The sequence below is a fragment of the Giraffa tippelskirchi genome, chromosome 13, assembly GCF_054371585.1.
Source record: "Giraffa tippelskirchi isolate mGirTip1 chromosome 13, T2T-mGirTip1v1.2.pri, whole genome shotgun sequence".
NCBI classification, from domain to species: Eukaryota; Metazoa; Chordata; class Mammalia; order Artiodactyla; family Giraffidae; genus Giraffa; species Giraffa tippelskirchi.
The window spans coordinates 12,756,430-12,773,260 of NC_137287.1; the positions used below are offsets into that span (position 1 = coordinate 12,756,430).

The window sequence follows — 16,831 nt, forward strand, 5'->3', positions numbered from 1 at the left end:
ATCTCAGAGCCCAGTTTTCTTCCTTGTTTTTTTCTGCTACTATCAGACCCTGATACACACAGTTGTTGGTCTGCAGCCTTGACCTCCCCTGAGCCTCATCATTATCTTGTAATCATTCTCAAAGTGTGGTCCCCAGACCAGCATCACTTGGGAACTTGTTAGAAATATATATCCTTGGGTTCCACCCAGACCTATGACATCAGAAGCTCTAGGGGTGGGACCCAGCAGTCTGCCTTAACCAGCCCCCACCCAGAGACTCTGCTGCTCACTCAAGTTTGGGAACTCTTGAGCAAAGATCCTTCTGAACACATGGAGCCTTGGCCTTGCCCTGTCTCACCTTTTCCTCCACATCATTCTCTCCTCATTTCTTTCCTGTCCAATCAGGTGGCACCACCCATGGCCCCATCACTCAGTTCTCTCTCCATCATGTTGTGTTAGCTTATCCAATCCCCCTCCAGCTTTAGCTGGTTTTGCCTTGTATTTCACATGTCCACCTGTTCCTCTCTGTCTTGACCTCCACGTTCCTGGACAGCATGTCATCAGAGTAACTTGAATATAGTGGGGAAGATGGTCCGAGCGTGGAAGGGATGAGTCTTCTACTGGGAGAAACCAAGCCAGGCTTCTTGGGAGAGGTGGCACTTGATTGGAGAAGCCTTTGTGGGTGGCTGGACTTCCTGCCCAGGCACAAGGGCATTCCTGGAGGACAACAGCAAGAGTGAGGACTTGGAAGGGGCAGATCTCTGAAGCACATCTAGAAATCATGAGAAGTCAGTCCCATTTGGCATCAGCTTCTATGGCGTGTGCAAAAGTATCAGAGGCAGTAAATGGCTCTGGGTATATTTTATTGCTCGTTTTAAATAGAAAGATGAGATGTGCCAACAGGTAATTCAATAGCTGCAAATGAAAAGAGACGGGATGGAGGCCGAGCTTTCTCATTATTCTTCCAAATAATGCAGAGGAATGGGATTTTCGCTTGACTCCCTTCCAAAGCCTGCTCTCTGTTCTAAGCAGGGAGATTAATGCAATGGTTTCTGAGAGCCATCTTTTCCTTCTCGAATGTGGGAAATGATCCCTTCCTACATCTGCCTCGGAGAACACACCCTGGCAAGGGTGTCTGGCCATCTGCTTTCTCCTGAGCTGGCAGGGCTGCTCCTTGAACCCTGAGCCAGGTCCCTGCCTCTCTCCTGCTGCAGCCCCAAGGAGGCAGGCTTGCTGAGAGGCAGGATTCTGCCCACTTTTGCATTCAGTTAGTTCCTGCCTGCCATCCCTAACCCATCCAATTAGATGCCTTTTAAAAAATCAATTAAATAATCAATTAAAACAACTGAAATAGTCACACACGCAAAGAAGCTAGTGAAATGCATATTGAAACCAGGCCATCAAGGGCAGAAGTGACCTATTTGGGGGAAGACAATTCAGCTCCTGCAGAAAAAAAGAAAACCAGAGGCATTGCCCAGTGCCAAAGGGGAGACTGAAAACTGTACGAAACGGCTGGGCAGTGCAGATTCTCTCAGGAGGGCCTGGCCTTGACTTAGACATTGCAGGTATAAAAGCCAGGCCAGACTTTCAGGGGCAGAGGCCCTGGGGTTCTCAGTTCTTGCTTCCAGCCTTCAAAGCCAGCACAGGTGACACTGTGGTGACCCCATAGGGGTGAGGGCTTGAGCTGCTGGCCACGGGGCTCGTTTAAAGCCACCTGATCCATCTAGAGCCGCCACTTGGGAGCCCGGCCTCCCTGTGAGTTCCAGCCTGCCCAAAGCCCAGCCTTCAGCTATGATGCTTCTATTCATTGTGGTCTTGAGGTCTGGGCCAGTGGGGGTGCAGGTGAGCCTCAGGAGAGAGACTTTTTAAAAATTTTATTTGTTTTACGATTTGGCTGTAGTGGGTCCTCGTTGCTGCACTCAAGCTTTCTCTAATTGCGGCAAGCAGGGGCTACTCTTCGTTGGGTGCATGGGCTTCTCATTGTGGTGGCTTCTCTGGTTGCAGAGCACGGGCTCTAAAGAGCCCGTGATACTAACTTTTGACCTGAGTTGATGTGGCAGAGTCTTACTAAAGGATGTTTCCCAGTAGTTGCAGCTCCCAGGCTCTAGAGCACTGGCGCAGTAATTGCAGTGCACCAGCCTAGTTGCCCCACCGCATGTGGGGTCTTCCCGGATCAGAGCTGGAACTGGTGTCCCTTGTATTGCAGGGTGGATGCTTAACCACTGGACTACCCGGGAATCCCAGGAGAGAGGTTTTTATTTCTACTTGTCTGTGTTTCAGGGCTGAACCGGTCCTCTCGCGGATCCAGGAGAACCGGAAGCGTGTGATCCTTCCCTCCATTGACAACATCAAGCAGGACACATTCGAGGTGCAGCGGTATGAGAACTCGGCCCACGGGTACAGCTGGGAGCTCTGGTGCATGTACATCAGCCCTCCGAAAGACTGGTGGGACGCCGGGGACCCCTCCCTCCCCATCAGGTCTGTGCCAAGCGCGGGCGCTCTGCTGGCCTTTGCGTCCCCAGATCCCAGGCGAGGGCGGGAGGGAGAGAGGCTGGGAGAGGCCGCCTGGGGATGGAGCTGCAGTGGGGAAAACAGTTGCTTGAGAATGTGGGATGTTTTCCCACTGAAGTATTCTTGCTGAGAGGGGATGCTGCATTTTGCTTCTTTTCACTAAAATTTTTCTGCCTCAGCTTATCAAACAGAAGTCCTGAAGGATGGCAGTCAATAGGAACGCTCACACGTATTTTGTTCTTCCTCATATTCTGTTGAACTGTGTTCAGGAGCTTTTAAGCGTGAAGTTGCAAAGGTATTAATTTCTGGGACTTTTCCGTACTTGGATGCTTTACAATCGCCGTGATGTAGGAACACATAGACAAAGGACATTTTTTTCTGTGGCACCTGCTCCCCCCAACGGGTAACCCACGGCCTTTGGGCAGCTAGGTAGGACTTTTGCCCCAAACCCCAACCAGCATCTCTTGGAGGCAAGGAGATAGGTCCTTTGTGGTGGACCAGTTGGGAAGCTGAAATATAAGGGATGATAAAGGAAGTTGGTAGATTTTGATGCCATATTCATTTCCTGTGGCTGCTATAATAAATGAACACAAATTTACTGGCTTAAAGCTGTGGTTCCCAACCTTTTTGGCACCCACGACTGGTTTTGTGGAAGACAGTTTTTCCGCAGACCGGGAGTGGGGGAGATGGTTTCAGGATGATTGGAGCCCATTACATTTATTATGCACTTTGTTTCTATTATTATTACATTGTGATATATAATGAAGTGGACTTCTCTGGTGTTCCCTGGTGGCTCAGATGGTAAAGAATCTGCCTGCAATGCAGGAGACTGAGGTTAGATAACTGGGTCAGGAAGATCCCCTGGAGAAAAGAATGGCTATCCACTCCAGTATTCTTGCCTATAGAATTCCTTGGACAGAGGAGCCTGGTGGGCTACAGTCCATGGTGCTGCAAAGAGTCAGGCATGACTGAGTGACTAATGCTTTCACTTTCATATAATGAAGTAATTATACACCATATACACCATTATTCACCATAATGCAGGATCAGATCATTAGGTGTCAGGTTATTATAAGGAAGCGCACAACCTAGATCCCTCACATGCGTAGTTCACAGTAGAGTTCAAGCTCCCATGAGAATCTAATGCCTCCTTTGATCTGATGGGAGGAAATGCGAGTGATGGGGAGCGACTGTAAACACAGTGAAGCTTCCTTCACCCACCTGCCTGCAGCTCTCCTCCTGCTGTGTAGCCCGGTTCCTAACAGGCCACAGACCGGTACCAGTTCATGGCCCAAGGTTTGGGGACCCCTGGCTTAAAGCACAGAAATTTATTTTCTTACATCCTAGAGGCACTGCAGTAATCGGCAGTGAACCTTACAGAGCTCAATGCAAGGTGCCTGAAGGCAGGTTCTTCTGGAGGCTGGAAGGGAGAATCCACTTCCTTGCCTTGTCTAGCTTCTAAAGGCTGTTCTCATTCCTTGGCTCATGGCTACTGCATCACTTTCTCCCCCTGCTTCCTTCATCACATGGTCACCTTCTTCCCTTGACTTTCCTGACTTCCTCCCATAGGGGCCTTTGTGATGACAATTGGGATCAATGTGAATAACCCACAACAATCTCCCTCATCTTGAGATCCTGTACTTAATCATATCTGTGAAGCCCTTCTTTCCATATAAGGTAACATAAGCAGGTTCCAGAGATGAGGATATGGATATTTTTTGGGAGGAAGGGGGCAAGGGTTATTGTTCAACCCACCACGAATGCTTTGATTTTCAAACAAGGTGTTACCCGAGTTATGGTTCAATATTTTCTATGAGTTCTACATGAGAATCAAAACTGATTTAATATCTTCATGGTTCTATGTTCAAAGAGATGGAAGGGGGCATCTTATTGATTCTTTGCCCTTGTTTGGGGGCTGTGTTTGTTGGTATAAAGGGGCAACTGTGGAACAGGAGTGAGCATTTTCTGCAAGGATCCATGAAGTTCTTTCTTAGTTTATAAAATTTTGATAAACCAGAGTAGGGTTTTGAAATGGGCAGACCCCTGTTCAAACCAGTCAATCCTAAAGGAAATCAACCCTGAATATTCATTGGAAGGACGGATGAAGTTGAAGCTCTAATGCTTTGGCCACCTGATGTGAAGAGATGACTCATTGGAAAAGACCCTGATGCTGGGAAAGATTGAATGCAAAAGGGGAAGAGAGCGGCAGAGGATGAGATGGTTAGATAGCACCACCAACTCAATGGATGTGAATTTGAACATACTCCGGGAGAGAGTGAAGGACAGGAAAGCCTGGCATGCCGCAGTCCATGGGGTCACAAAGAATCAGACACGACTTAGTGACTGAACAACAACAACCCTTGTTCCATATTCTCTTATTTTCTAGCACAAATTGGAAGCTGACAGACTGCATTAGGGTAGAGCTACCGATGAGCAAATTTTATGCAACAGAGAAGGTAACCTTTGGGGCTAATAACTTGCTCAGCTGGGGATGTCTCATAGCTCAGTTCCCATCCCAGCCTAGATGTTCAGTGGCTTCGCGTACTGCGGCGGGGCTGCACTCTCAGATTTCTGCGAATAATAATGTAGACTCATCACTAAGGTATTATCTGAAAACCAAAGCATAACCTTAAGGGATATTTTGTTGAGATCCTTTCACACCCATCAGGATGGCTACCATAGTTTTTAAAAAGGTAAATAACAAGGGTTGGCAGGAATGTGGAGAAGTTGGAATCCTTGAGTATTGCTGGTGGGGAGATAAAAAGGTGCGGCTGCTATGGAGAACAGTGTAATCTTCCTTAAAAATTAAAAATAGAGTTATCACATGGTCCAGCAGTTCTGCTTATGGGTATATACCCCAAAAGAGTTGAAAGCAAGGTCTCAAAGGAATATTTGCACACTCGTGTTCATAGCAGTGTTATTCACAATCAACAAAAGGTGGAAGTAATCTAAATGTCCATCAACAGATAAATGGATAAACAAAATTATAATGAAATATTATTCAACCTGAAGAAAAAGAAAGAAAACGTCCCTGGTGGTACAGTGGATAGGGATCTGCCTGCCACTGCAGGGGACACGGGTTCGATCCTTGGTCTGAGGCGATCCCACATGCTGAGGATCAACTAAAGCCCACGCGCCACAGCTACTGAACCTGCCCTCTAAAGCTGCAGCTACTGAAGCTCATATGCCCTAGAGCCCTTGCCTCTCAACATGAGAAATCACCAGAATGAGAAGCTCACGCCCCGCAACTAGAGAGTAGCCCCCACTCACCACAACTAGAGAAAACTATGAGGCAGGGAAGACGCAGTGCACCCAAAAATAAATAAATAAATAATTTTAAAAAAATAAAGAAAGAAGGAAATTTTAACTCATGCTACAACATGGATGACTCTTGGGCACTAAATGCTAAGTGAAATAAACCGGTCATGGAAAGACAGATACTATATGAGTTGACTCCTATGAAGTACCTAGAATAGCCAAATTCAGAGAGACAGAGGGTAGAGTGGTGGTTTCCAGGGGCTGGGGAGAATGGGAAAATGGGTACTTGTTATTTAGTGGGTGTAGAGTTTCAGTTTTGCAAGATGAAATGAGTTCTGGAATCTGGTTGCACAGTCTGCAAATGTATTTAACGCTGCTGAACTGTACACATAAAAATGATTAAGAACAGTACATTGTATGCTATGTGTACTGCAGCAGGATTAGAAAAAATAATGGGGCATGCCTAAAGACCCCAAGGCCTTCAGATCTTGAAGGGACAGGGTTCAGGCGGTGGATTCAAAGTCAGTCTCATATTTCTGGCCTCGCACTGCTTCCTCCCTGACACGCAGGGAGGCTGACCTCCAGCCGTGACAGATAAGGGAATGAAAGTGTGACAGTGGAAAAGAAATGGATACAGTGCACTGCTTTGGGCTTCCCAGGTGGCTCGGTGGTAAAGAATCTGCCTGCCAATGCAGGAGATGCAGGAGACTCCACTTTGATCCCTGGGTTGAAAAGATCATCCTGAGGAGGAAATGGCAACCCATTCCCGTATTTTGGCCAGAAAGATTCCACGAACAGAGGAGCCTGGTGAGCTACAGTCCATGGGGTCACAAAAGAGTTGGATGTGACTGAGCTACTGAGTCCACATACATACACACACACACACACACACACACACACACACACACAGTGCTTTATAATGCCCAGAACACACAACTATCCCTACATATGTGAGGCACTAGGCAAAAATTGATCTTGTATTTTATGTAACATTAAGATGATTAATATGCATTTTAAAAAGACTCAAAAAATGGAGTCATGGTCATGAGTCGTTAACATGACATGCATCTCTGATGTACACAATAGAATCAAGTATTAATGATCTCTTTTTAATGTATCATAACTTATGAAATGCTTAGTTTGTTAATAGTTGATGGAGATATTTAATTGAAGGAAGGACTTTTTATGGCCCTTCTGATGTTACTAAGCAGATACAATACTCTTTCTTAAATGTCAGGATGTGATGGTTTCCCCTTCTCCTTGTGATCTCAGTATTTTAATAGTAATGGTTTTAATCTGGTAAAGGATGGGGTGAGGAGAACTTTTTCACCATCCAAATGACATTAGATTGGATGAATCTTTAGCTACTGAGTCTTCCCAGTAGGCAATACAAATATAGGAGATGCCTCATTCAGGGGATGTATATTCTTTCTGTTTTACTCTTTTTTTCTCTTTCTTCCTATGTATCTTTTTTTCCTTCCTGTTCGGTAATCAGGGCCAAAAAACAAAACACACAAAAAAATACTGCTAGATATTCAACCTGTTTCTCCCAGTGGAAGATCCTTTCTTTATCATTCTTAATTCGTTACTAGTCTACATGCTTTATGAAGCCAGGCCTGTAGCTTTTCTGTTGTAATTCTGGAGAATAATAAGTACTTAGCACTTAGCAGGGATGCTGAAACTATTTAGTGAATGAACAAATGGATGAGTGACGGATCAACATCTTTTCTGGCTTCCGTATCTGGTTTCCAGGATTCACACATCTTTGTCCTAAACGGGAGGGGAGGGGCTACTTCCACACACAGGGTCCCCACCTGCCCCACCAGCCACCTTTCCCTTGCTTAGCATGAGTCAGGCACCAGTGAGGGTGTTTCTCCACTGCCAGGATCGCTGACCACCAGGCTTGGGGTAAGATGGTAGGATACCACCCTCTCTCCTTGGAGAGGGGATTCAGGGTACAGCTCACTCCAGAGAATCTCTCCAGACACATTGCTCTCCCAGACTTCACTTAACTCTCATTTGTCAGCTAGCTGGTTTTTTATTATCTGCTTTGCACCTCTTTTTGCATGATTTCTTGAAATACAGCATCTATCACCTGAACATCTCAGCCCCAACATGGACATGGCAGTGGTTTCATCGCTGCCATATCTGACTCTTGCAACCCCATGGACTGTAGCCCACCAGGCTCCTCTGTCCATGGGATTTCCTAGGCAAGAATACCAGAGTGGGTTGCCATTTCCTTCTCCAGAGGATCTCCCCAACCCAGGGATCAAACCCGGGTCTCCTGCATTGTAGGGCGGACTCCTGAACTGCAAGTGGATTCTTTACCAACTGAGCTATGAGGGAAATACAATATGGGCATTATAGGTCCCATTTCAACACAGTATATACAGCTGAGGGCACGAAGCAAGGAGAGAAGGAGGGTCTGAGGACACAGAAAGGAGGGATGGCGCTGATTGGGAAAGAAGAACCCTGAAGAGGGAGCAGGGGGTGGAGTCAAGGACATGAAGAGTGGTTTGGTCTTGAAGAGCTGGAAGAGAGAGCTTATGCTGGGTGACCCACATTTTCCTAATGAATTAAGGGATGAAATGATTGCTAAGAGTAAAAGGTACATCTTGAATTAGGTGGTACAGAAAAAAATGACGAAAGTCTCTGAGGTGAATGAGCCTAGAGCCTGTTACACAGAGTGAGTTAGTCAAAGAAGAGAAAAAACAAATATTGTATATTAATGTGTATATATGGAGTCAGAAAAAAATGGTACTGATGAAACTATTTGTAGAGCAGGGATTGAGGCAGACATAGAGAACAGGCTTGTGGACCTAGAGGGGGAAGGAAAGGGCTTGTGGACATATTGGGGGGAGGAAAGGGTGGGATGATTTGAGAGAGTAGCATTGAAACATATACACTACCATGTGTAAATGTTTAGCACAGGGAGCTCAGCTCAGTGCTCTGTGATGACCTGGAGGGGTGGGATGGGGAAGGGAGGAGGGAGGGAGGCTCAAGAGGGAGGGGATATATGTATATTAATGGCTGATTCACATAGTTGTATGGCAGAAATCGGCACAACATTGTAAAGCAATTATCTTCCTATTAAAAATACATTAAAAAATAAAGATCTGGAATAATTGTCAAGAGGAACGGGAATGGGTGAGCTGACCAGGAACCCCAAAACTAACTGATGACTGCTTTGGGGGCCCAGAAATGTAAAATCAATAGATTTTCCATGATGGTTTCTTGACAAAAAACTACTATGAATTCCATTGTGCTTTAATGCCAAGTTAAATTGTATTATTCATAGCATTATGTCCATAGATGTGAAAAATAGTAGCAACGATAGGAAGAGGGATATAATATCTTTAGCCTGAAGGCACCATGAACTCCTGGGCACCTGCCTTAGCTCAGCAGCCTTCAGAGGTCTGTAGCACACGACTTGGGAACCGCTGATCTTCACAGTTCTTTCCAGCTGTATAATCTCATGACTTTGACCATGGGAGGGAAGCGTGTGTGGAGTCGTCAGAGGTGGGATGTTTTACAGCACGTTGCTTTCAGGGCACTGGCTGAAGCTGAGTCATCAGACATCTTCTGGGATATGCCAGTGGTGCCCGCCTGCTCTGTGTTAGGTGACCCCATAATTACTGACATTACTCATTAATAACTAATTCAAGCTGATGATTAACAATTAGCAATCCTTAATCCAACATATAATTTGATCATAAATTATAAGGTACAGGGACCTTAGAGACTGTTAGACTCTGGGAGTTGAAAGGGTTGTCCTGGAAATGTATAGCTGCTGGAATCTCAAATTCTGTGTGCAAATGTATACAAAAGGACAAGGTAATTTTTTTCCCATGGAGGAAGAATAACTAGCTTACAGAGAGGAAATCTTAAAGTGAAGAATCAGGTTTTCTTAGACTTGGAAATAAGGCTGTCATTCCTGATAGCTCAGTTGGTAAAGAATCCGCTTGCAAATGCAGGAGACCCCAGTTCGATTCCTGGGTCGGGAAGATCTGCTAGTGAAGGGATAGGCTACCCACTCCAGTATTCTTGGGCTTCCCTTGTGGCTCAGCTGGTAAAGAATCTGCCTGCAATGTGGGAGACCTGGGTTCGATCCCTGGGTTGGGAAGATCCCCTGGAGAAGAGAAGGGCTACCCACTCCAGTATCCTGGCCTGGAGAGTTCCATGGGATTGCAAAGAGTCTATGGGTTTGCAAAGAGTCAGACATGACTGAGTGACTTTCACTTTCACTTTCCTATGCATCAGCAAATATATTTTAGGAACCAACTGTGTGTTCAGCCTTGTGGTGGAAACTTCCAGAGGTGGGGGTTCATAATGATAAATTGCACGATCCTCTTAGGGGAATTCCTGGACTAGTTGGAGACACAGGGCTCAAGTGTGCATAATCACACATCAGTGCAGGTAAATGCGGATTTGTTGAAGAGGGGAAGCTTTGTGAGTACAGTGGTTTTGGGTGCCTGTGTGTGTGCTCATTTGCTCAGTCATGTCTGACTCTTTGCGACCCCATGGACTGTAGCCTGCCAGGCTCCTCTGACCATGGAATTTTCCAGGCAAGAATATTGGAGTGGATTGTCATTTCCTTCTTCAGAGAATTTTCTCGACCCAAGTATCTAACCCACGTCTCTTGTGCCTCCTGCATTGGCAGGTGGATTCTTTACCACTGAGCAACCTGGAGTGGTCAGGAAAGCTTATAAAAACCATCAATAATGCTGGAATTTCCTATGTGCCAGGCATTTTTCTTTTGTTTTACACGATACAAATCCATGTACACCTCCTGCTAGCCCTACGAGATAAGTATTCTTACCATTCTCATTTCACAGGTATGGCTACTAAGGCACCGGGGCAGCACTTTATTCAAGGTTGCACATCCAGTAAGAGATGAATCTGGGGTTTGGATGTTATGGGTTCAGAGTCTGTGCCCTTCCACACTGTGCTCTTTCTTTTGGAAAGAGGGTGACATGTTGAGTCTTGAAAGCTGCAGGGAATTTTCCCTGGCAAAGTATATGGGAGATGATGCAATTAGAGGTCAGCTTAGAAAATGAGTGTGTTTGAGGTCTCCATGACCACCCTCGAGTTTGACAATCCACTAGAAGGATTTATACCACTCAGAAAAGCAATTATGCTCATGGTTATGGATTATTTCAGTGAAAGAATACGTATTAGGATCAGCCAAGCAAAAAGAGGCATATGGCTGAGTCCAGGAGAAACCAAGCATGACCGCCTGGTAGTCCTCTCCCTGTGGAGTTGCACAGATCGTGCTTTAGTCTCCCAGAGGTGACATGTAACAACACATAAGGTGTTGCCAACTGGGGAAGCTCACTGGAGCCTTGGTATTCCTTGGTTTTTACTGGGAGTCAGTCCTGTAGGCATGGAGCACCCATGTGATTAAACTTGGCTACTCAGTCTCCACTCTTCCCCACCTCCCTCTGCAGAAGGTGAGCTAATTACAGCATGACCCAGGGCCTCAAAGACACCCTTATTGGGCAGGCTGTTCCAAGGGTTTAGTGGTTATCTTCCAGGAGCCTGGCAAGGGTCAGGTCTTTCTTTGGGATGTGCAGGGTTTGGGTAACTCAAGTCCACTGAGTTCCTCTGCTGACAGCACAGCAAAGATGTTGTGGGTGTTTAGGGTCTGGTGTGGAGACAAAGGTAGAGAATGTGCATTTAAAAATGAAGGGGAAAATAAAGTAGAGGGAAGATGGAAGACTGACTAACTTGAAACAGGAGGTCCACTTTATGGAGAGCCAAAAAGAGGAGTCTATGCTCCATCCACTGATCCAATGAGCCAAAATGAAAATGAATAAAAAGCTAATTGGGAGAGATAAAAAGTATGTTAGTGGTTGCCTAGGGGTGGGAGATGAGTGGTGAGAGAAATGACTGTTAATGAGAACAAACAGGGTTTGGGGGGCATGATGAAAATGTTCTAAAATTGATTTTGTTGCCGATTGCACAACTCTGTGAACATGCTAGAATCTGTTGAATTGTAGGCTTTACATGAATGGATTGTACGGAACGTGAATTCTACCTTAGGAACGGGTGGCCATTGACGGATAGCAGATGGCCAATCTTGCAACAAGATGAAGATAATCAGATATTAATTCTTGGCTCAGAGTCTTGTGTGGTGTCCCTTTTGGGGAGGAGGGGAAGTGGCAGGACAGGACAACACAGAGAACACAAGGAGATAAGACTGGGATCCAATTCCAGAGCAGCAGAAACTGTCATGGTTGACTCACAAGCAGGGAATTCAGAGGCCATGGTACATCCTGAGTAGAAGTTGAATATCTCATGCAGACAGACCCACCATTACCATTGACCTACCTGGATGATGTATATGATGCTGGCAAAGTGCAGTGCATTGTGGGTAAAGGACTGGGTCTGAAGACCACAGTGGTCAAGACTTCGATTTGAGTCTAGGAAAGGAGAGTCAGAAAAGGAGTCTAGCACAGGGGCCAAGGGAAGCCTGTCACAATTCAGGAAGAGAAGAATCACAGTAGAAAAGCTAACCATCTTCCACCTTCTTTTCTTTCCCCCGACATTTTTCCAGTAATAGGAATGACTTGCTCGATTTTGCCACCAACAGGGTCTGTGTCATTAGGCAGGTCACTCACCATCTGCATAAATGAGCTTTTAATTTTCTTATCCATAAAACCTACCCAGCATTTGAAGGTATATTGTTCCTATAGTGGAAAATCTTCATAACAAAGCTCTTGGTCCCTCAGATGAAAAGCTCTAATTGTAAGCTCTCTGAGTTTATGGCATGAGGTGTTGTAGATAATTAAATGTTTCGGTTAATAGAGTTCTACAGCAGAAGCAAGGCATGGGAAAATTTACAGCTAAAAATCTTCTACAAAATTCTACTTGCTTTCTTCAGGGGACAGTCCTAGAGGAGCCCTGTTGATAGAAGGTGTTGATTCAGTCAACACTGGTCAGCTGTGAGGTTTCATGCTCCTCTAGTTTCTGATGTACAGTAAAGTGAATCAGGTATACATACACATATATCCACTGTTTTTTAGATTCTTTTCAGAGTATTGAGTAGAGTTCCCTGTGCTATACAGTAGGTCCTTATTAGTTATCTTTTTTTATATATAGTAGGGCGTATATATATATAGTTGTGGGTATTTAGGGTCTGATATGGAGACAAAGGTCAAATAGTCCCAACACCCCCCATCTTGTCCCCCCTTTTACCCCTTTGGTAACCATAAGTTTATTTTCTACATCTGTGACTCTTTTTCTGTTTTGTAAATAAGTACTTTTCTACCATTTTGTTAGATTCCACATGTAAGCAATATTATATACCTGTCTTTGACTTAATTCACTTAATATGATAATCTCTAGATCCATCCATATTGCTTTGTAAATGACATTATTTTATTCTTTTTGATTAGTAGTACATTGTATATATGTATCATATTTTCTTTATCCATTCATCTGTCAATGGACATTTAGATTGCTTTTGAGTACTAGCTATTGTAAATAGTGCTGCAGTGAACATTGGGGTGTGCACCTTTTCAAATTATGTTTTCCTCCAGATATGTGCCCAGGAGTGGGATTGCTGGAACATGTGGTAGCTCTATTTTTAGTCTTATAAGGAACCTCCATACTGTTCTCCATAATGGCTGCACCAATTTACATTCCCACCAACAGTATAAGAGCGTTCCCTTTTAAGGAGAGGCATTTTTAATGCCATGGGGATTTGCACAGAAAAATAAAGGACACACATTTGCCAAGTCAGTCTCTTGAGGGAGGCTGTTCATTATAGAATGAACTACGCTTTTACAATGGTGAACACACTCCTTTTGGGAAATTAATGGTATTTCTTGACATCAACTCTGTACCTTTAATGCCAGTCTGAGTAGATCAGTTTTTCTTTTTGCATGACACACTGATATCGCTGCTAGACACTTTTCCTTTGGAAGCAAAATTCCCAGGCAGTACCCTGGAGCGAGAGTGGAGCTTGCAGGGTAGCTGTTCTCAGCATTGACAAGCATCATCTCGCCTCCATCAACCAAAGTGTGTTGTGACAGCTCACGGCAGCCACACAGGTGAATCTGAACAGTTGGGAAGGTTTTCCTCTTCACCCACAGAGAGGTTCAGTGTGGTGGGCTGCCGAGAGCAGGTGAATTTCACTTTGAAAAGTGAAAGTGTTCACCACTCAGTCATGTCCGACTCTTTGTGACCCCACGTACTGTAGCCCACCAGGCTCCTTCGTTTATGGAATTTTTCAGGCAAGAATACCGGCGTGGGTTGCCATTTCCTTCTCCAGGGGATCTTTCTGACCCAGGGATTAAACCCGGGTCTCCCACATTGCAGGCAGACTCTACCATCTGAGTCACCAGGGAAGCCAGATTTTTAAAAATGGAAGACACTTTATCTCTGAGTTAAATGTCTTGTTCCTGAGTTATTCCTGGACATGAATAGGGGAGCAGCAGTAATATTAATTTTAGCAAATTGATCTGGTGGTGAAACAATAGTAGGACTCAGGTTCTGCTTTGGTTGGAGCTGGATGGGTGTGATTTCAGGTTTGTCAGGAGAAGTGGGCTCCAGCCTTTAATTCTAATAGCTTTAATGCCTCCTTTTTGGTGATTCCAGACCGTGTCTTCTGGGTTCCTTTTATTTCATTTTATTTATTTATTTATTTGTTTTGGCTGCTCTGGGTCTTCATTGCAGTGCTGGGGCTTCTCATTGCAGTGGCTTCTTATGTTCCGGAGCAGAGCTTTAGAGCGTGTGGCCTTCAGTAGTTGCGGTGCAGGGGCTTAGCTGCCCTGTAGCATATGGGATCTTCCAGACCAGGAACTGAACCTGTGTCCCCTGCTTTGGCAGGCAGATTCTTAACCACTGGACCACCAAGGAAGTCCTTCTGGGCTATTTTATATTCCTTCTTTCCCTAGCCCTTTCTTCTCATTCCTTTTTTCCACTCCACCCTCAAAGCCCAAAAAGTAACTGGACGAGACTCTCAGATTGAGTTCAGAGCGCTTGGGGAGGGTTTCTGTCTTTCAAGACTGGTTAGTCCCTATCAGGCCTCACCAGTTGGCACAGCCTTTATGTTCAAGGATCCACTTGGAGCCTAGCCCTCATCCATTTTCACCCCTCTTTTATGGAAATTCAGGAACACAGGACTCATTTCTCTTAGATGGGAGAGAAAGCAAATAGCATTTTCTTTCCAAGCTCAGGAAGTTCATCATAAGCACTGATGGCAGAACCTGTGGTGACTTTTTCCACCAAATAATGAACTGTCAGCAGCCCTGCGTACACAAATGACCGTTTGCTATTACCTTCCTGGACACGGAGACATTCTTCATCCTGGGGATCCAGCACCATTTTGAAAGCTGCAGGAGTTTTTACCCAGAGTTTTTCAAAGTAGGGAGATTCAGGCTGACACTTTTGCAATCTCTCTCTGGAGTTTTAGGTCACAGTCTTCACTCTTTTTGCTGCCAACGTGGCTCTAAAAATAGCTTCTGCAACCAAGCACACGAGAAGTCAGGGGCAATGAATTTTATTTTCTCCGAGAACTCCAGGCTCCTGTGTCTTCAGCCACCCTGGTGGCATATCCTCATAGCAGCAGAGAGGCTGTGCCCAACTTGCCTTACTGTTTTGAACAATGTAACTACCAGTTCTGTACGATGAAGCCCCTTCAAAATCTTTTGAGAACTGGTGGTGTGGGAGGCCCAGGAAAGCTCACCCACCCAGGAAGCCCTTTATATACTTGGTAGGATGCTCAAGTCAGCATTTTGGAATCTGACTTCTGTGCATGAAGTTCAATGGACCCCAGGTTCCTAAGAAGTTTAACTTAAAGGGAAAGGGAGAGAGATGTTCCTTGAGTGCCTTTTATTAACACTGAATTTCTGACTGCAGCATACGTGGTAGCTGCAGGCAGTTTCCTAAACAGATCTGGATGGGGAGTGAGCCATTCCCATGCTCCAGCCATACCTGAAGTTTCAGGTGGAGGGAAGGGTTCTGAGAATGACTCCCAGCAGGTGGCAGCTTTTCACTTTAGAGGTCAACCCCATCTCCAATCCTAATTCAGTTTATCCTAATTCAGTAGTTTGGTGTCTATTTATTTATTCATCGATTCATTCATCATTCATGTAATCATTTATTTTGCCATTGCTCAGTAAAGATTTCTAGCAAGTTGCTTTCATCTGTACTGAAAAACAAGCTGACAGTAACTCTTAATCCAGACGTTACAATTCCTTCTCTACATACAACCCCATCCCACCCGCTACAGGGCATCCCAACAGACATATGTGATGATGAAGTAAATGGAAGTGAAAAGGCAATGAGGCCAAAGAAAGGTGGTGAACATCAGCTTTTTCTCTTCATCTCTGGTATCCTCTCCTCAATTAAATGCTCTGATGTGAAGACAAAAGATAAATTATCACTTCTGCCATTAGGTTGTTACAAAATTTCTATAGTTTTAAATCTGTCTTAGACAGGGAAGAGCAGACTACTGAATCATTCATTCACTCTCCAGCAAATAGTGATTAAGCCCTTACTATACGCCAGGCTCAGCCAATTCAGAAAGGGACTAGGGACTGCTGCTGGGTTTGGGTTACTAGCAATAGTTCATTTCTTTGGAAATGCTCAGCCTCTTCAGGAAACAATGGTTATCTCAGATGGTTTCTGAGTGTATGAGGACACATAGACTTATTTCCCCTAAATCGGATTCTCCAACTTTTTTGGCACCAGGGACCGATTTCATGGAAGACAATTTTTCCACAGACATCAGAGCAAGGAAGGGATGGTTCAGGTGGTGATGTGAGCCTTGGGAAGCAATGGGACACGGCTTACCTCCTGCTGTACTGCTCAGTTCCGAACAGGCTGAGGACAACTGGTCCATGGCCTGGGGGTTGGGGATCCCTGCCCTAAATGGCTGAGCAGAAGCCTCAGGGTCTGTGTGTGTCTCTCTTTCCCTTGAACAATGTCCTTAGCCCTCATGACTATTGTCACTGGCAGATGTGTGCAGCTGGCCTAACTTGTGATGAGGGCTTGTCTCCCTTAGGTCCTCGTGGCCCATACTGGCTGCAGACACCTGAGCTTAGGTCACATTTCTCCCCACCCCTCCCAGTCTCCG

At 45.2% G+C, this 16,831-nt stretch overlaps 1 protein-coding gene across 12 annotated transcripts in view; it reads left to right on the forward strand.

Moving 5' to 3' along the window:
• Positions 1-16,831, forward strand: part of GALNT17 (polypeptide N-acetylgalactosaminyltransferase 17) — a 419,610-nt gene that overhangs the window by 229,776 nt on the left and 173,003 nt on the right. For 7 of the 12 annotated variants that reach the window (XM_081558055.1, XM_081558053.1, XM_081558063.1 and 4 more), the window contains one exon: positions 2,260-2,457. In XM_081558055.1, the coding sequence (XP_081414181.1) occupies positions 2,260-2,457 (198 nt within the window). Of the gene's footprint in view, positions 1-2,259; positions 2,462-16,831 lie in introns of all 12 variants that reach the window. The other 5 variants (XM_081558061.1, XM_081558059.1, XM_081558058.1 and 2 more) reach the window with 1 other exon arrangement.